Source organism: Equus przewalskii, chromosome 3, assembly GCF_037783145.1.
Source record: "Equus przewalskii isolate Varuska chromosome 3, EquPr2, whole genome shotgun sequence".
Lineage (NCBI taxonomy): Eukaryota > Metazoa > Chordata > Mammalia > Perissodactyla > Equidae > Equus > Equus przewalskii.
In genome coordinates, this window is record NC_091833.1 from 98,579,151 (window position 1) to 98,599,317 (window position 20,167).

Below are 20,167 nucleotides of genomic sequence, written 5' to 3' on the forward strand. Positions count from 1 at the left end.
CTTCCTTCACGGTGAAAAGGGGCTTTATTCATCAGAAGGATCCACTGTGGTTTCTCCAGGAAGGACAGCCAGGGAGGAGAACCTCAGGGGCAGTTAGTTGCACGCAGCCCTCTGTGGGGATCAGAGGTGCACCAGAACCTGGGACCCCAGGAGTGATCCAGTACGGCCAGTGCAGCAGGGGCAGGGAGGGAGGGAAGTCCCAGGCAGTCACTTCCAGAAGTCTGAGATGATTAGAGGAAGGAAAAGAGGAAAACCCTAGTAGGCAGCTGTCTGGGTGAGTTTGGGAAGAGAATGAGGAACAAGGAATTGAGAGAGTGACATTCTGAGCAGCAGAGCGCAGGGGAATTGCGGAAGAGAGGCAAGCTAATTTTAAGAAATGTCAGGCCGCCCTACGAATTGGGTATCATATCCCACAATATGCAGTTGCTTGTTAACAACCTCTGGCTTCTGGACTGTGTTTCTCTGAAAGGGGCACCATATTGAGAACAGACCATGTGGGGCTCTGAAATTTATTCGTGTTCTATTATACTTGTCTTTTTCTTTTTTTAAAAAGAATTTTGCAATGAGCATGTGATTAATGTTATAATGAGGAAAATATACATATAAATCTTGCAGGTGTTTTAGAACAATTGTTTCTTAAGGTGGAGAAGGGTTTGGGGAGTGGCTCACAATTCCCTAACCCAGGAACCCCCTGAGATTGCCCCTGCTCTGTCTAGGGCCGTATTCATCAGAGTCCCCAGTACCCAAGGGCTTAGTGGACTGCAGGAGGCGCCAGGCTTGCGCGCTGCCCCGTGCTGTGCATCTCAGAGAGAGGAGAGGCACTTAAACCATTTTCAACTCAATTTTATAAATTTTTATCAAGTTGCCTGGAGCTGTGCCCGATCAGAGAACAGGGCTCCGAGGCGAGAAGGGCACTCCCATTTTGCCCAGTCTATTTGTCGCCTGTCTCTGCAGTGGAGTGAGAATTTCACGAGGGCAGGATTTCCACCAGCTTTGCTCATTGCTTATCCCCAGCACCTAGCACAGTGCCTGGCTCTTCGGAGGCATTCCATAAACATGTGTTCGGAATGAAAGAAGGGCTAAGGCCCTGGAGAATGCATCAGCTCTTCCCTTGAAAGCTCTAACATCTCTAGTTGGAATTCTCTCTTTTTTAGTTTAACTCTTAGGGAACACTGGCTCAGACACTCAGAGTGAAAACTCCAGTGTTGGCCAGAAAAAGCATCAGTGCAATAGAGTTATAAAAGGGTATAGTAATCAGTGAAATATTAGCCCTCCTAGTTGTTCACTCCTTATGCATTCACATTCCCAAACACACACTGTGCTAGGGGACCGGAGATACAAATCCTTAACCTGGCCATGATGATGGGGATAAAGAGAGCATCCCTGCAATTAAACTTCTCTGTTCATAACAACAATTAGAGTTCAACACTGTGGTTCAGGCGTTGTTCTAAGTGCTTTCCATGTATTGCTTTGTTTACAGGCCGTGTTATGTTGTGCCCACTTTACAAATGTGCAAGCTGAGACTCAGAAAGGTGAAATAGTTTGTTCAGGTCCATAGCTGACCAATGGTGACAGCCAGGCTTAGGTTCCTACAGCCTGACGCCTGCCCTCATGGCTTCCAGGGAGCTTCCTGAGAGGTTATCCTGACATCACTGGCCTGCAAATCACCAGGGATGCTGGATAAAAATGCAGATTCCCAGGCCCGAAGTGCAGGATCAGCTTTCCCAGGAGCCGGGGGCGGTGGGGAGGGGGGGGCCTGGAAATTCTCAGTTTTTAACCACTAACTTGGGTGATTCTGATGTGCACTACAGTTTGTAAAGCACAGCTCTCAAACGTGCCACACTTGCTCCTGGGGAGTTCACAAATTCCCTGGCACCCACCCTCCGACACTCCACCTTCCTGCCAACCGGGAACAGAACAGAAAGAAGGGGAGAGGGGAGGAGGGAGGCAGGGAGGGAGGAACAGTAGGAAGGAAGGAAGGAAGAAACTTGCCCCAGATTGGGCTCCTTTTCGGTTCAGGGCGGGTCGGCCGGAGCCAGCCGCTCTTCTGCTCTTGCACCTGCAGCCGCACGTGCCCCCAGCTGCTGAAGCGGCTGCCAGCGGGCCTGCTGAAGCTCCGTAGGCGGCACCCTGGATGGATGGCTGGGTGCGCCCAGTGAAGGCAGCCAGCTGCTGGGAACAGCAGTGAGGTGAAATTCGGCTGTACCCAGGGCTCAAAACCTGGATGTTTATCCCTCCCCAAATCAGGACAGTGCTGCCCTGGGTCCCCTCATGGTGGACAGGGTCCCTCTCTGTCTGCAGACTGGGAAGATTCAGCAACAGGACATGTGGCAGGAAGGAGGAGCAGAGACATGGGTCCCAGCTCCAAACGGGCTCCACAAGAGCAGGATGATGAAGAAAGTGGTGTGAGGGTGGGGCCTCTCTGAGTCTCGGTTTCCTTGTACATAAAAGGAAAATAATAATTTTATTAGACGTCTATTGAAACTGTCTTCTGTAATTTAGTGAACACTTTTTGTGTGTCAGGCACTGTCTTGAGGCAATCAGCCAATCTTTATAACAAATATCTATGAAGTCATTTTGATCTCCATTTGACAGAAGAAGGAAATGAGGCCCAGAGAGGTTAAGAAACTTGCCAAGTATTGCCCCGCAGGTAATCAAGGCCAGGATTTGATCCCAGGTCTGTCTGATGCCAAAGCCCGTCCTCTTAGTAGCTTCTCCAATGTCCCTTCTACTTCTTGTCTCTATGATGACCTGCCTCAAACATGAGATGCTCATGATTTCACAATAAAGAGGCACCAGTCAGTCTTCTCAGCAACCCCTCCTGAGCCCCCAAGGTTAAAATGCCAGTTAGTTGATCTGTATTCAGCAAAGATACAGCCTGCAGCTCTGTCAACGGAGAGAGTTGTCCATACACAAGGGGCCCCAGAGGTATCTGGCAAGTAGACCAAGTCTCAGCCCAGCCAAGCATGTCACAAACATAGGTCCCCTTGTGTCATCTGCTTTCCCAGAGATCTGAACTGAGGAGACCATCTGTGCAATGGGCATTGAGGGGATTTCCGGCACCCCCGAGCTTCACAGAAGACCCAAACCCCGGGGCTAATCCCCTTCTTTAACCTCACCACCCACCATTTGTCCCTCACTCACTCCTACTTCTATCCATTCCTCAAACAGGCCAAGCTCATTCCCACCTCAGGGCCTTTGCACTTGCTGTGACTTCTGCCAAAAATACTGTGCCTCCTGCCTAGAAGAAACTTTTCCCAGATCTTCACAAGCCTTCTTCCTCCTTGTCATCCAGGTCTCAGATCACGGTCCCCTCCTCAGGGAAGCCTTTCTTGACCACCTCGTCTAAATTAGCGTCCCCAGTCCGTTCCTCTCCATCACATTTCCCTGCTTTATCCCCTCCGTGGTGCTTAACACTATCCAAAATCTTGCTCATTATTTGCTTATGTGTCTAGAAAAGCGCCTGAGAAATGACTGACTCTCGAGGACTATGTGCTGAATGAGTGAACAAATGAGTCAATGAATGAATGGAAAATCATACTAACTGTTTTTGTAATGAGGATCCAGGAACCTATATTCAAAAGTATCCCCTTCTTTCAGGGAAGAAGGGCAGAGACCACAAGAAATAACACCGTGGTTGGTAACAACTTAACAACCAGCCAGCAGTTGTATCCACACACACTGCTGGGCATGGTTCCAAAGCTAAAAAGGCACTAATTGCTTTTATATAAGGAGGTAGAAACACAGTTGCTCCGTGTCCTTTAGTCCTGATGGTCTGCATTATCGTATCTGTTACCGTGTTCATTGTTCCTGTCTCACGCAGCCAGTTGGGGCTTTATTCTCCGTATGTCTGGGATGGGGACAGGTTCCTACACAGAGAAGAGAGGTACTGGGGAAGCGTGTGTGTTTGTGTCTGTGCACGTGTGTGACTACGTGTGCACACGTGTGTGTAAAAGCAGCGACACTCCGGGAAGGGTTAACTCGCAGTCAGGCGGCCTGTGCTCGGGGCCCTGAGGCTGGCACAGGAGTGGGAGGGGTGGGCCTAGAAGGTGGAGTGGACTTGGCTTGCATTCACTGCCTTTTCCAAGACAGGAGTGCAAAGGCTTGCCCAGCTGGCCTGAGTGGGGGGAACACCAGTCGCCTTTAGGAATGGCTGAAAAAGCCCACACGTGGGATTCGCTCCCGCCCTGCCCCTCCACGACAGGTTGCATTTGGGAGCTTCTCTGGTCGTTAGAGGACTGAGCCGAGAGTGAGCCACTCACCAGCTCTCCAGCACTGGGTGAGAGCAGCAGGCAAGGATGGACGTAGATGACAGCCTTCTTGTGAATGGAAGCAACATCCCTCCTCCTTGCGAACTAGGGGTGGAAAATGAGACGCTCTCCTGCTTGAATGAGCCCCGTCCTTCCAGAGGTAGGTGTCAGAGACTGCTCTTTCAGTTCAGCCGACTATTAAGTTGAGGGAGAAGTCAGCAAAGGCAAGGCTGATAGAGAAAATAGAACAAAGTTCTCACGAGACCGGGCTGGAAAAAGTCATATGTTCAGAAGTTTGGATAAGAGAACAAAAAGCACAACTGAGTCAAATGTTCTTCTTGTTCTCCTGGGAGAGTGGGGATTAATGCATAGGACTTGGGGGGACAAAAGCAGGGATGAGGACCTGAGGTGTAACAAGAAGGGAGTACAAGTGTCGAAGCTTGAACTTACAAGCATCGCAGAAAACGTACTGTCACAGTCTAGCTGTTGCCTTTTCTCGGGGGAAATCCGGCGTGAAGAAGTGATTAAAGTGCAATGATGTTTGGCAGCTAAGAAAGCAAGCAATCACTATTGACTGGAGAAGCTTTGTTCCTAAGAAAAAGTGGCTCCCTGAGAGGTCCTTTAACAAACCAATCTTTTAGGAGCCGCGGAATCACTCCGTGCTCTCCTCGGTTTGTTTCTGCAAAATATTGTAAGTACGGGAGTAGTTGGGCTCCATGATGTGCACCCCTGAAAAAACGATCGGCAGGAAATAACTGCTCGCTTCATGTGCTGAGGTTTTAGCATTCTGCTCTCATACCCTCCGTGCCTCCGTCTCGTCCCTGTTCCTCTTTGCAGAGTGGCAGCCGGCGGTACAGATCCTCCTGTATTCCTTGATCTTCCTGCTCAGCGTGCTGGGAAACACACTGGTCATTACGGTGCTGATTCGGAACAAGAGAATGAGAACTGTCACCAACATCTTCCTGCTCTCCCTGGCTGTCAGCGACCTCATGCTCTGTCTCTTCTGCATGCCGTTCAATCTCATCCCCAACCTGCTCAAGGATTTCATCTTCGGGAGTGCTGTTTGCAAGACCACCACCTACTTCATGGGTGAGTTGCCGCTGGTAACTATTTCTGGAGCTTGCCCCAGACCCCACTCAGCCCCAGACCTTCCCAAACCCCTGACAGCCTCAGTGGAGGACCCCTGCTGAGTGTAAAAAACCAAAACGTCTGGCTGTGTAGCGCTCTGTGCAAGGACACAAGTGCTGGCTTTCCGGTATGTCAGTCCTCAGAACTTCCCAGAAGTCGGACCCCGGTCATACATTGCTCAGGTCAGTTTCTCAGTGTGGAATAAGTTGATGAGAAACCACAGAAGCAGTTGGTTTTGCTTGCTTCTGTTAGAAAGAAAGAGGGGTAAAGCTGCTCTGTCCCCCCCTGGAAGCTGTTGATTGTATTCTGAGCTCTACCCACTCAAGTCATGGTTTTGGGGGATCACGAGGGTGGTGAAGAGGGGCCTTTCCGTTGTTGCTCTTGCTTTTCAAGGGAAAAGTGTGTTTCTGAGAAAATCAGTTTCACTACAGCTCTAGATTCCCTTCTCAGGATTCACTTCCCAGCCTGTTCCCCCAGGAGCTGGGACCGAGTCAGGCAGAGAGCGAGCGAGGCCTCTGCTGCTGGATGAGGAGCCGAATTTGCTCCTGGAGCCCGTGACTCGCTGAGCTGACCCTGATTGACTGAGATATGTAGTTCTCTGCCTTTCCCGATCAAAGTGATAATGACAGTGATAAAAATCACAAGAGCTAATATTTTGGCGTACTTTTTATGTACCAGATGTTGTATAAGTGCTCTTACTTCCATGATCTTATTTATCTCCCAACCACCCTATGAAGTATATACAGTTATTCTTCCCTATCTCACCCAGGAGAGAACAGAGGCACAGAGAGGTTAATAATGTGCCCAAGGACACACAGGTGGTAAGCCACAGAGCTGAGATCTGAACCCAGGTCGGTAGTCACCTCAGTGGTGAGTGAGTACACTGCCTCAGTTTGCCAACTGCTTCGGCTCTCCTGAGCTGAACAGACATGTCGTTTGGTCCCCTCTGTCTGCCAAATTGCCTTGTCCCTCGCCGGTTCTGAGAGCTAGCTGCGGGGAGAAGGAGAGGAGGGAAATGAAGGGGAGCTGTTTTTTGTTCTGACTTAAGCCTTGCAAAATATGCAGAGCTGAGCTGGGCTAGGGCAGTCCTCAGTGTCCGGAAAGCTTTAAAAGCCTTTATTTCTCCCGACGGAGGAAGCGGGATCCAGCTCTGACAAAGTGATGAGGTATGACTGGTCTGCATGCCACCCACAAATAACCCAGAAGGTGTCAGCCCGTGTCCCAGTCCTCTGAAAATAAAGATGGACTCACAGATGAAAAGGATCATTGTTAAACAACGAAGCAATATTAATAACACTTAGTATTTAATAACATCATAATAATAGCATTTCATAGTGCTTTAGGCTTTCGAGACCCATCCGCGTGTATCTTACAATAATGTGATTTCAGAATCTTAACCAGGGTCTGCAAAAGGAGACGTAAAACGACTGCTTGTGCGGTTGCACAACATTGTGCATGTGCTAAACATCACAGAATTGTTTGCTTTAAAATGGTTAACTTTATGTTATGTGAATTTCACTTCAATAGAAAAATAGTTTTAAAAATGGCTAAAATGAAAAGCAAGAGAATTCTGAAAAGTGTTTGCAAGACCACAATGGCTTCAGTGGATTTCTTTCTCTTTTTTTGAGGAAGACTAGCCCTGGGCTAACATCCTTGCTCATCTTCCCCTACTTTGTATGTGGGATGCCTGCCACAGCATGGCTTGCTAAGCGGTGCGTAGGTCCGCACCCGGGATCTGAACCGGCAAACCCCGGGCCACCAAAGCAGAATGTGTCTACTTAACCACTGCGCCATCGGGCAGCCGCTCGGTGGATTTCTGATTCCAGTGATTTCAATTCTTCCCTCATTTTGTGTTCTCCTTGATGCTATTCTTAAGTTAACATTCATTAAATTCCTAACATACACTCAAAAAAGGAAAAAAAAAGCAGTGTTTGCCTGATGGTGGGTTGATAATTACAGACCCGTTACATAGACTTGACTCTGAGGAGTTTGGGGCTAGACTCTCTAATCTAAATGTCATCAACTCCTTAAAGTCCAGTAAAACGCAGCAAACCCTGTCTCAGAACATGAGTTTTTACTTAGTGGTTTTGGGATTATAGATTTCTTTAAGTCTGTAAGGAATACTATGGATATTCTCCCTAGAAAAAGAAGGATTTTATACATCAGTTCAGAGAATTAATTTATATCCATGAAAGACCTCAGGCTAAGAACTTCTACTCCCAAACTTAGATTAATTCTAAGGTTTAAGAAATCATGGCAAGAGAGAATCAGAAGAATTGACAGAATTCATGGACGAAGAATTAAAGGGAATGTTAAGGGAAAAAGACATTATAACAAGTATACACACACAAAATACAAGAATTAAGGAGAATTAAGCTTGTCTGGCTATGCCTAAGTCCATCGTTTTAAGTGAGGTGTTTTGATGTCTTTCTCACTGATAATGCCTGCTCATTCTACAAAATACAGAAAAGCGAAGAGAATGAGAAGGAAGAGCCTGGTCCTCCGACCCAGAGAAACCGTTAGTCACAGTGTGGACATTTCCCCCTTCATCGTTTGACTGTGTGTTTTTTCAATAAACTGTATTTCGAAAGTTAGAATGTTTCACTCTTAAGAAAACAGTCTGTACTAGAAATTTTCAGGAAGTTTGAATGCCCTCAGCTCAGACCCCAGTGACCTTCCGGGGCCACAGCCCTTGCGACTTAGGTTATAAGGTCAGCCTAACTATGCACACCATGTTCAAAATTAGAGCTTTTCTAGGGGTTACTCAAACTCGTCTGCTGTGGAGTAGGAACATATTTCATCCCCTTGGTCATTAATTAACAAGCACCTGCAACCTAAGAAGGAATTAGGTTGTAATCAAAGTTCAACAAGCTTATCAAAAAATTGGCAATAACATGTATTTGCAAATACATTCCTTTAACTGCCTGAAATCCTTTTGGGAAGAAAGCTGGAGCTAACCCCTTTTTAAAAAATATACATACACAATATTTCTTTGCCCTCTTGAGTGTTTTCCTTTGATATGAAGCCCATGCAGGTCAGATGTGCTTAAGCTCATGTGCAAATAAACGCTGGATCTCAGAGCCGACATAACCGCCTTCTTTGTTCCTTTCCCAGGCACCTCTGTGAGTGTATCCACCTTTAATCTGGTCGCCATATCTCTGGAGAGATACAGTGCGATCTGCAAACCCTTGCAGTCCCGGGTCTGGCAGACAAAATCCCACGCTCTGAAGGTGATTGCCGCAACCTGGTGCCTCTCCTTCACCATCATGACTCCGTACCCCATTTACAGCAACTTGGTGCCTTTTACCAAAAGTAACAACCAGACCGCGAATATGTGCCGCTTCCTACTGCCAAATGATGTTCTGCGGCAGTCCTGGTAAGGGGTGCTGTTCATTTGTTTAACACAACTTGATATAACTTTGCAGTTTTGATAAAAACTGGAACGTATGGTCCAGAGTGGCTGAGAGACCAGTTTTCTGGAGACTTTGACAAGGATCACTTTGACAAGGATCACCTCTTTCTAGGACCACAGTGACAGGAAACACTTAGAGAGCTCTGCGTTAAATGTCATCCGTATGTTAATCCAGCTCATCCTCTCAAAACCCTATAGGGCAGGGACTGTTATTGTCCCCATCTTCCAGATGAGGAAACTGAGACATGCCGAGGTTAAGTGAGTTGCTCAGGGTCACAAACCTAGAAGAGACAGGGCCTCTGATGCTTCTGGATGGTCTAGTGGGGGCCTCGGCCAGATGATTTGGAGGGCTACGATTTCCTAAGAATTGAAGACAGCAGAGGCTGAGTCCCAAATCCCTGTGGTTTTTCTTAGAGCTGCAGCTATGATATTTGCACAGAGCACTTGGCGAGAAATAACAAGGCAAGATTCTAACAGCTGTTTCTTTGCTTCCTCGCTGGGGGACGTTGGACAAGTTCATGTAACCCTTCTGGGGTTCAGGTTCTTTGTCTGTACAAGGATTTTAATAGTATGGATATCTTTCACCTGCCTCATTGGGTAGCTGTCAGATTCAAATGAGAGTACATGTAAGAAAATGTCATTAAGCATCTAAAAAAGGCTACACAAATGCAGGGTATTATGTTTACTAATTCCAAGCATGTTTGAAAAGCAGGAAGCTAGACATTCAAGAAGACTCCGAACTGAGATAATCACTGCTTTCTTTGCCTTCCTTTTTTATTTCAACCAAGCAACACAGACAAAAAAAGAATTATGCTGCAAATGAGAGGGACATATCCAAGACTTGAAATCTTATCAAAACACATCCAACTGAAATGAACAATGGCCCAGCCACCATGAACCTCTGACAATTTTATGGTCTAATTGTGTAACCTTACACGTGCCAGACTGCAAGAGTGACTTCAGGGGCCAGGCTCATAAAGGAGAAGGCTGCGCGACTTCAGGAACTTGGCATGTTTAGAGAGAGCATAGCTCTGCCCTGCCAGGCACTAAAACGAGCGTGCCACTGTGCCAGTGGGTCAGAAACAGCCCGAATGCCATAGTTTGCAAAACCAAGGAGGTTTCTCCATCATTCCTACCTACGCATTTGATGATTCTGTTGTTATAAAGCCAACAAACGGTGTAGTGTGATGCTTAAGATCATAGGTTCTAGAATCATATTGCTTGGGTTCAAATCCCACCATTGTCCCTAGCTGTGTGACTCTGAACAAATTATTTAATCTCTTTCATTCTCAGTTTCCTCTTCTGTAAAATAGGTATTGTGATACTAGTACCTTCCTCAAAGGTTATTATGGGAGTTAAATGTAGTCAGATATATAAATATATATATATATATATATATATATGTGAAATTCTTAGCCTATTGTGTAGCATATTTAATAAATCTTCAATGAATGTAAGGTCTTGTATTTATTATTCTTATCATTATTTTGGTGACAGCTTTATTGAGATATAATTCACATACTCTTACTGTTTCGGTTTTTTTAAGTTCTCATTAGTTTTACATGTAGACTTGTTTTAGACACTGAATTACATCGAACTTTTCCAATTTAACTAGTCCCTCATAAGAGACCTTATCTGGAAAAAAGAAAAGAAGTAAACAACTTCTAATGATGAATCTCCAGACGTAGACTTCCCAAAGATGTTAAATACCAGTAATTAACGTGTTTGCTCTGATCAGTTAAAATGGAGATGAACCCTATTTATTCCACCTCATGTGAGTCTGAAATACCGGAGTTGCTGGTTATGGATTTGTTTTCATCTTATTAGGCACACGTTCCTGTTACTCATCCTCTTTCTTATTCCTGGAATCGTGATGATGGTGGCCTATGGGTTGATCTCTGTGGAACTTTACCAAGGAATAAGATTTGACGCCAGCCAGAAGAAGTCTGCTCGAGGTGAGTATCTTTTGGCTGTATGTTTATGCCAGGATGTCACAACAGCTTGTTTCCTAAAACTTACATAGATACACCCAGAGCGTACACTGGAAATTCTCAAAAGTATTCTTAGGAGACTCTGTGTCATAAGGCACCATCATGAGACTTAGTGTCTCTATTGCCTCATCTGTAAAATGGAGAAATCATTCCTCTCTAAGGGGCGCTGAGTGGAATAAAATGAGATAATACACACATAACCCAATTACAAGCTGAGGGCCCATGTGCCCCAGACTTTCTGTAATGTTGCATTCAAATAGACCTCCTCCAGCAACCAAAGCTAATTGTAATCCCAGTGCGCATCCTTCCTCCTCCCTTTCATTGTCACATTGCAGTCGCTGCAAAGACTCCCTCTTTGTCCATTCATGACAATCCACTAGCTGCTAAAATTGGCCCCAACACCCTCGTGGACATAACTCTTTTCCCACCTCACTCCACCCCTTCATTCAGTTTTTATCCTTATAATCTACATACATAAAATATTCTTTTATTATAATACATTATGTATATCATATATTATACGTTATTTTATTGGTTTTAAGTAGCTTTTTATTTGAAGGAAAGGACTTCTTCATATCAGTGCAGGGCCAAGGTTCCCCGCCCAGTTCTCCAGTTCAAGTTTGGTTTGGCCCACTCGATGGAGGGGCGCAGGGGTTCCATGCCTTCTGCCTGGCATGACCCATCCCCACCAATAAGTGATGTCACTTGCCCACCCAGAAAGGAAACTGAGCACCAGCAGCAGCAGATACGAGGACAGTGACGGGTGCTACCTGCAGAAGTCCAAGCACCCAAGGAAGCTGGAGCTTCAGCAGCTGTCCACCGCCAGCAGCAGCAGCAGGGTCAACCGCATCAGGAGCAGCAGCTCAGCAGCCAACCTGATGGCCAAGAAGCGGGTGATCCGCATGCTCATGGTCATCGTGGTCCTCTTCTTCCTGTGCTGGATGCCCATCTTCAGCGCCAATGCCTGGCGGGCCTATGACCCCGCCTCTGCCGAGCGCCGCCTCTCAGGGACCCCCATTTCCTTCATCCTCCTGCTCTCTTACACCTCCTCCTGCGTCAACCCCATCATCTACTGCTTCATGAACAAACGGTTCCGCCTCGGCTTCATGGCCACCTTCCCCTGCTGCCCCAACCCTGGCCCTCCAGGGGTGAGAGGAGAGGTGGGCGAGGAGGAGGAAGGCAGGACCACAAGGGCCTCTCTGTCCAGGTACTCATACAGCCATATGAGTACCTCTGCCCCACCCCTGTGAGCTGTCCCCTGCCCTCCAGTGCAGAAGGAAGGAAGGGGACTGTGGGAGGAGGAAAAGAAGAAGAAAGCAGGAGTAGGAGGAGGCAGGAAGTGAAGGAGAAGGAAGTCTCCATTTCCAGTGAGAACTACTCACTGTCTGCCTTTCATCCTTCATGTTCCTGTGAAACACTATGAGGGTGGGGCCATGACTTGGTTTCCAGGCAGTTAAAGGCAGGAAATTTTCAAGAACATTCACCATGCTGTAAATGTAATCGCCAAGCACATGTTCAAATGGGTATGTGGAACTTACTGAGCTTTAGAAGCTTCTAGAACATCCAAGGTGAGCTCTCACTCCCCATAATGACACACGTCTATGCTCTGCTTCTTCTGCTGATGCAGAATTGTGGACACTGCTTTGTCCCTGGGGACTCTATCACTCTGCCGTGTACATTCTGGAGCCACCCCCCTCATCATGACCACAAGAGGGAAAACAAAGCAAACCCTCTTCTGGCCATTTTCTGTAGTAAGAGAACAGCTTGACTTTTTCTTCTTGAGGTCAGTCAAGGACATTCAGAGACATCGTTTATGTCGTCATCAGAATAGCGTAAGGAAGGTTGTCTCAAAGATGGAATTTGGCACTTACATTTTTAAGCATAACAAAGATTACAAGGCAAATAGCTGGATGCAATGCTGTCTTACTACAAGGAACGTTAAGTGCCAGAATGTGCATAGACATATGTTTTCCTACTTTAATATGTATTGCTTAACTCCACCTTTATGGGGTGATATGAAATCCCTTGGCTTCTTTGCCTCAACTTAATTTCTCATACTCATCTGGCACTTTCTGTTTTCCAGAAAGATCTCTAGGTACAAAGGAGAGTTGTAACCTGTGTGCACCTAGCCAAGGGTGGGAATGTGTGTAGTCAGGCCCAGAATGAAAACTGGCAGATGCAGACTCAATTAACAAATAACTTTTGGATGTCAAAGCTGTCTATGCATTAAATATAATCTATGGATTTGTTAATAATTGTATTGATTTTATTTATATATGTAAACCGAACATATAAGTATGTTCATTACATATAAGTATGGTCTTTGGTGTGTTTTAAAAAAGAAAAAGAGGATAGTGAATTGATGTTGGAATTCAGCAGATCTTACCATGTTACATTCCTTCACAGCACCTGGAGTTTCATATGAACTTATTTTCTTTGCAAAATCAGTCTTGAAATCTCTCTCTTCTAATTTAGAAATCACAATTTAAAATAGGACATGAGTTGTACATTTAGATACCAGGAAGTACATTTCTTTCTTTTTTTGTCTTATTTTCTTTCTTTTTTTTTTATTGAGGAAGAGTGGCCCTGAGCTAACATCTGTTGCCAAACTTCCTTTTTTTTTTTCCCTCCTCAAAGCCCCAGTACATAGTTGTATATCATTGTTGTAGGTCATTCTAGTTCTTCTGTGTGGGACACCACCACAGCATGGCCTGATGAGCAGTGTGTAGGTCTGCACCCAGGATCCAAACTGGTGAATCCCAGGCTGCCGAAGTGGAGTGCACAAACTTAACACACTCAGCCATGAGGCAGGCCCCAGAAGCAGTTTCATGCAAGCGTAGGAAGTAAAAACAAACAAAGTTCATAGCTTGTTTGCCTCCAAGTATCTGACAGGTGAGCTTTTCTTTTTCTTGTTTTTGTGGGGCTGTGACCACCCGTTGACCCAGGCCTGACACTCTTGGTGGTGTACCAGGGCCAGTGATTTCAATTATCGAAACAAATCAATGTGGAAGGGGGACAGGGAGGGCAGTGGCAAGAAGTGATCAAGAATAGGGGAGGGACGTCATGTAATTTAACAAGATGTGAATGTCCCCGTTTGATTTTTAGGGGGAAAATGGTCATGTAGAAACAGACAAGAAATTATTGAGGACGTGGCCATTTACGACGGGGGACTTTTCCATCTAGATGTTAGTTTTTCTATTGCTCAGACTGCAATGTAGTGTTAATATTTATAACCAGTCATCTCGGCCAAAGATTTCAAGGTAAAAATTCAACTAAAACACACACTGCCAAAATGGTAATGAGAAAGGTGTCAGAAATAAAAGCTTCTCCAATATTTGAAAAAATGCTACAAAATCTACAATTTTCTTGCCAGAAGAAGACTTTGCCTCTGACAGAGGTAGCATAAAAATGAAAATAAATTAGGCCCCCCATTATTGGAACCTCTGGAAGTTTCAAAGGTGCATTAATCTAAAAATAAGGTTGGCAGCTTTAGCAAATAAAATACAGGATGTCCCATTAAATTCTAATTTCAGCTAAACAACAAATAATGTTTTTAGTATGAGTATATCCCATGCACTAAAATATGTCCTGTATTTTATCCAGCAGCCCCATACTTTAAAATAGTTCAAAAAGCATATAAAAATATAAACAAGATTTCCCAGATATAGAGCAGTAAAATGCCGCTGTTCACTAAATTTATTGGACGCTCTTTCACATAATGGAAGCTTTGTTAAAAAAGAAGAAAAACACTATTAATTTTCAGAATCTATGCCTGAACTTTGGGATTGGTACTATCAACAGGCTGAGTTTACTTAAAAAAAATTTTTTTTAACATAAAGCTGTTCTAGTGCTGTGTTGAGTCAACTGTGTTTATTTCATGTTAAAGAGGGTTATTCATCTGAATTCAAAATCAAGCGGCCAGTTGAGTTAAAAAAGCAGATTTACCAAGTTTCTGGTATTTTTGAGTGCCTTCTGGTAGCTTCTACTCACCACAGAGTACAGGAATGTGTCTTCGATCTGTATTTAAACCACGTGTCCCCACGGCTTCTCGGGCCCTAGTGACTGTGGTGATCGCCCATAATAAACTTGCAGCAGTGAATGAGCAGTGCATGTACCCATGTGGTTGGTTACACGTGTTCACATCCGCTTAACAGCTATCCCCTCCATTCAGTTAAAATGTAATCTTCACGAGGCAAGTGACAATAGCTGTTGAACCTCCGCTGTAGTTTTGCCCCATAGTCTGCACGCTGTGAGTGCTCAATAAATGTTGTGACTGACTTCTCCTCTGCCTCCTGTGCTTTCGGGGACTCTCTTTCCATCCACAGCAGTGATTCTCAACAAGGGGGGCAATCTTGGGAGTCGGGGAAGGTATCAGAATTTCTAGAGGGCTTTTTCCAACTCTATATGTATCCCCACCCAAAATTCAGCCGTGTGAGCATTTGCTGGTGTCTCTCCCTCCCCTTTTTGTCTCCTCCTGTGTGTGTGTGTGTGTGTGTGTGTGTGCGTGATTGGAGATGTTACTAATGGGAGGGTGTTGTGCCTGTGAACAGTGTGAAGATACCGATAAACAAGCCTTGAAGCAGACAAATACTGTATGATTCCACTCATATGAAGTCTCTAAAGTAGTCAAACTCATCAAAACAGAAAGTGGAAAGGTGGTTACCAAGGGCTAGAGAAGGGAGGACGGAGAATTAGCATTATACAGAGTTTCAGTGTTACAAGATGAAAAAGTTCTAGAGATCTGTTGCACAACAATGTGAATATACTTGACACTACTGAATTGTATAATTAAAAATGGTAAAAATGGTAAGTTTCACATTACATGGTTTTTTAAATTTATTTTTAAAATTTTTTTGTGTGTGCGAGGAAGTTTAGCCCTGAGTTAACATCTGCCACCAATCCTCCTCTTTTTGCTGAGGAAGACTAGCCCTGAGTTAACATCCCTGCCCATCTTCCTCTACTTTATACGTGGGACACCTTTTACAGCATGGCTTGCCAAGCGGTGCGAAGGTCTGCACCCGGGATCTGAACCGGTGGACCCCGGGCCACCAAAGTGGAACATGCGCACTTAAGTGTTGAGCCACTGGGCTGGCCCCAATGTTATGTGTTTTTTAACAATAAAAACGGGGGGCAAGGTTGGGAACCACTGGTCTGTGGTATCCCTTCACAGGCTCCTCCCTACCCTTTAAGGAGAACAGTCAAAAACCATCACCACATCTTAATCCATGCTAAATGCTCTACTCACTCCCTAGGGCTGATAAACCTTACTGAAGCCCACAGGGCCCCTCAGCTCTTCCCTCCCACCCATTGCTCTCCAGCAGGACCCCTGGAGTGTCTCAGCTCCAGTGGAGCTGCTCCCTCCTTTGGCTTCCTTGCGTTGGATATCTCTGGCCCCTCTGGCTTCCTAGCCACCCCCAAGTGGAACATAGATTGCAGGTTCCTAACCCTGCTCCCACAGCCAGCCCCACAACTCCACACCCCTCCCCAGTTCTTAGAAGCCCAGCCTGGGTGGAATTTCAGGTCCTCCTTCTTGCCCAAGAGGAGAGATCAGGCAAATAAAAAGTATCCAGCACCCACCCTTGTTCATCGCACACAGCACGTGCTCAGTGGGCGTCTGGGGGATGAATCAATGAGTGAAAGAACGGATACATTTGAATGGAGCTGTTCTTCCACGCCAGTCCTTTCCTGGCTTTGTGGAGGGCATGCCATCCTAACAGAGTGTGCAGGAGTGCTTGACAAAGGGGGAAGCTGCCTGGGCAGCCACACTCTGGGTCCAGTCCGCCACACTGTACACGAAGTCCAGCAAAGCCCGCTTTCGACGGCGCTGACCATAAACACCTGCAGTGTGGGTAAAGAGGATATACTCTGGGCCTCAGCTCTAGAAATCTGTGTCCCAATCTTAGCCCTGTTAGTTTTTGGCACATTGTGTTTTAATAACAAACAACCCCAAAATCTAGCACAGATTATCACGCATGAAACTCTTCCAAACATGTTTGATGAATGAATCCCTCACCCATAAAATAAAATGTTTGGACTAGACTGGTAGCTTTAAATTTTTAACACAGAGAAACCTCTTTCTGCCACTCCATACCCCCACCTCACCCTGCCCCCATCCCCCACCCCAACCCTCTGCCAAAGCAATTCAGTACGGAAGTCCAAATGGGAAAGAGATAATAGCATAGCTGTTCTAGTTGAAGGAATGGGGGCTTTGAGACACTTCCTTGAAATCCTAGTGGAACCCCTTGGATTCCACGGAACACGATTTGAAAACCGCTAATTTAGCTTCATTCCAGGACTACTAATCTGTGATTCTAGAACCTATAATATCAGCCTGTCTTCCATGAGGACTAGCCAGTAACTTCAAATAAGCTTGGCCTCATGAGTTCAGCGCCTTCACTTCCAGCCTTGCTGTGCCCTTGTCTTTGTCAAGTGAGCAGACCACTTTCCATTAAGCTCTCAACTACAAGCGCCTTCATGTATCACTCAGGCCCATCAGGCCCATCCTACCAGACTCTTCCTGTGTAGTTTCCTGCCAGGGATGCACTGGCCCAGTGACAGCCAGCTGGGGCCTGGGAGTGGTCTCTCCAGTGACCAGAACAACTCCCTACCCCATCCTAACAGTCAGTCTTTCCCAGACTGGCCCATCCAAGCAGTCACCACAGGATTCTTCAAGCCAGCTGGGATGACCAGAATTTTCCAGTCTTTCCAGTTGAAAAATAAAGGTCCCAACTGGGCTGTATGCCTGCATTAAAGGACTGTGATTTCATAGTTTCCAACTCCCCTCTGGGAGGATTAACTGCCTCTGACCGAAGGTCTATCCCAACCTCCCACCATTGGGACTCCTCAGCCCTGATGGAAGTTTTCAGAAGGCCCCTCCCACTGGGCATGTTATGACAGCAGCTCAGCCCATCAGCAACAACCCGAGTGCCTTTCCCAGGTTTTGTGCAGCCAGAACCTCAATCACTAGTTAATACAACTCACATTTCTTGCCCGGAGTGGAAGGAGCCGCGTGGTTTGGCGGAGGTCCCGCAGTGAGAAATACATGAACCCCTCCCTATGGACCACAGTCAGCTGTGAGGAGACCCCAGGATCGTAGGTCCAACATGCCTCCTGTGATGGGCTGAATTGCGTCCCCCTGAAATTCTTATGTTGAAATCCTAACCCCCAGTACCTCAGAATGTGACCGTATTTATAGATAGCACCTTTAAAGAGGTAATTAAGAAAAAAATGAGACTGTGAGGGCAGGCTTTAATCCTATCTGATTGGTGTCCTCATAGGAGGAACTTGGACACACAGAGAGACCCAGGGATACCGGTGTACAGAGGGCAACCATGTAAAGAGGCAGCAAGAGGTGGCATCTGCCAGCCGAGGAGAGGCCTCAGAGGGAGCCAACTCTGCTGATCTTGGACCTCCAGCCTCCAACTGTAGGAAAATACCTGTTGTTTAAGCCCCCAGTCTGTGGTATTTTGTTATGCAGTCCTAGCTGACTGATACACCTCCTCTTTCTGAAGGGCTCTGAGGGCCACTCTCATTCCTAAGGCCCAGAACCAGCCCAAGCCAGTCAGAGAAGACAGAGGCTCAGAAATGCCCCTGATCTGGCACCCGCCAGAACTCTGAGAGCTCAAGCTAAGTCCTCACAGCTGCTGCTAGGTCTCTTCTCCCTCAACTGCCCTGTCTTTCCCTCTCAGGCTCTTATTTCAGTCACATCCCTTAAGCACAGAAGCAGCAGCTGCAATACGAAAACAAGCATTCATGGGGAAAATAACCAAATGGGCAAGCGAGAATGCGAATGGCGTCTAAGGGGGTTTCAGCTCAGCTGGAAACTCCCCCAGGGTGGAAAGACTTACTGCAGCAGGTGTTCTCCTGGGTGCCTTCCAGGTGTGGGGTTACCAGATGAAATCCAAGATGCCACTCACATTTGAATTTCAGTAAGCAATGAACAATGTTTTAGTATAAGCATGTCCAGTGCAATGTTGTATATTTATTTGCTAATCCGGCAACCTCATCTGGGAGCTGTCAGTGAGGTGGGTGCCAGGGGTGGGGAAGGAAGGGCAGAAACTGACCGAGAGGTGAGAAATCACATACGATCGAGCGGTGCACACACAGAGGGGATGACAGGTACTGGCCTCTAATAGGCTGAACCAATTTGGGAAGAAGGAAAGGAGTGACTCCAGGTGACGCGTCTCTGGCTGGGGCAGGAGGGGCTGGAGACTGTCACCACCCCAGCCCTGCAGCCCCTCATTAGGAGTCAAGTCAAAGAAACCCAGTTATGTTAGTTTCCTATTGCTGCTTAACAAATTAGAGGCTTGAAACAGAAGCAGGCCACTGCTCCTGCCCACTGTAATCAGGAACCAGCCCACAGAGGAAGAAAAATGCTGCTGCTGTGTCTCGCAGCCCTTGCTGGTTCCATTCCTCTTGTTTCCCCACATGGATGCTTCCGAACTGAGCTGCCAGCAAATTGCAAGATCAAAGCCAAAGGCAAGAGACTCTGGGCACGTGCACTGCAGGGTAAGTGTGTTTAGGTCTGTTGTTGTTAGTTTTGGTCTGTCAATTTTTAAATTTTAGCTTGGCAATAACAAAACTATGAAAATAACCTTTTTTATTGAATTTCCTGTGGGAAAGATAATCTCATTAAGGTGAGTCTGAAACTCTAGCTCCTGGCCCCCTTACCTCTTGTTTTCACAAGGGGAATTTTGAGAAGTTTAGGTATGCTGGACAACAGCTGGTTTGTTATTGGGGAGGGTGGTGTTGGCCCCCTAGTATCTGAAGCAAGAATATAAAGGTCCAGAGAAGGAAATGGAATCGGATCACTTTTGACCCAAAGAAGTAAAGTAAGTGGGATCTGGAGTTCCTGGAGTTTGAGGTGAGTGGTGGAAAGGGAGGAGAATTGAGGAGAGGGGAGTGTTTGGAGAAATAAATTATGGTGCATGAGAGGGTAACATGACCTAAAGACCCTGAGCCTCACTGAGATTCATTCTCCTAATTCTGTGAGGACCCAGTAAAACCAGACAGGACTAGCGCAATACAAGGTACATTGTGAGGTTGGTAAAGGTGGTCTTCAACACCCAGGCTACCAGTGGAAGAGTAAATCATTGTTCGGCAAATACCCTTCTCTTGACACCACCACCTCCTCCATGGGAGGCATACACTTCCATGCCCCCTGGACATTGGGATTGACCATGTGACTTGCTTTGGCCAACAGAATTTGAGCGGGTGGAGGGTGGAAGTGATTGTGAGCAAGTTTGAGCCTATGATTGAAGAGGCGTTGAATGTTTCTATTCACTCCTTAGTTTGTAGCTGGTACGAGAAGGATGAGAGACACATGGAGCAGATCAGGACCTTACCTGAAACTTGGAACCAAGCCAGCAGAGCCTAGCACAGGTTGG

At 46.2% G+C, this 20,167-nt stretch overlaps 1 protein-coding gene across 1 annotated transcript; it reads left to right on the forward strand.

Moving 5' to 3' along the window:
• The first annotated feature begins 4,076 nt into the window (after positions 1 to 4,076).
• On the forward strand, positions 4,077 to 15,064 carry CCKAR (cholecystokinin A receptor). The gene is made up of 5 exons (XM_008513790.2): positions 4,077 to 4,410; positions 5,088 to 5,339; positions 8,493 to 8,754; positions 10,618 to 10,745; positions 11,499 to 15,064. The coding sequence occupies exons 1-5, from the start codon at positions 4,299 to 4,301 to the stop codon at positions 12,029 to 12,031; spliced, it is 1,287 nt and encodes a 428-aa protein (XP_008512012.1). The 5' UTR covers positions 4,077 to 4,298; the 3' UTR covers positions 12,032 to 15,064.
• The last annotated feature ends 5,103 nt before the right edge of the window (positions 15,065 to 20,167 follow it).

Coding starts and splice junctions, on each gene's coding strand:
- CCKAR (XM_008513790.2), top strand. CDS start 4,299: ATGGACGTAGATGACAGCCTTCTTGTGAATGGAAGCAACATCCCTCCT. Junction 5,340..8,492: donor GACCACCACCTACTTCATGG/GTGAGTTGCCGC, acceptor TTCCTTTCCCAG/GCACCTCTGTGAGTGTATCC. Junction 8,755..10,617: donor GATGTTCTGCGGCAGTCCTG/GTAAGGGGTGCT, acceptor TCATCTTATTAG/GCACACGTTCCTGTTACTCA.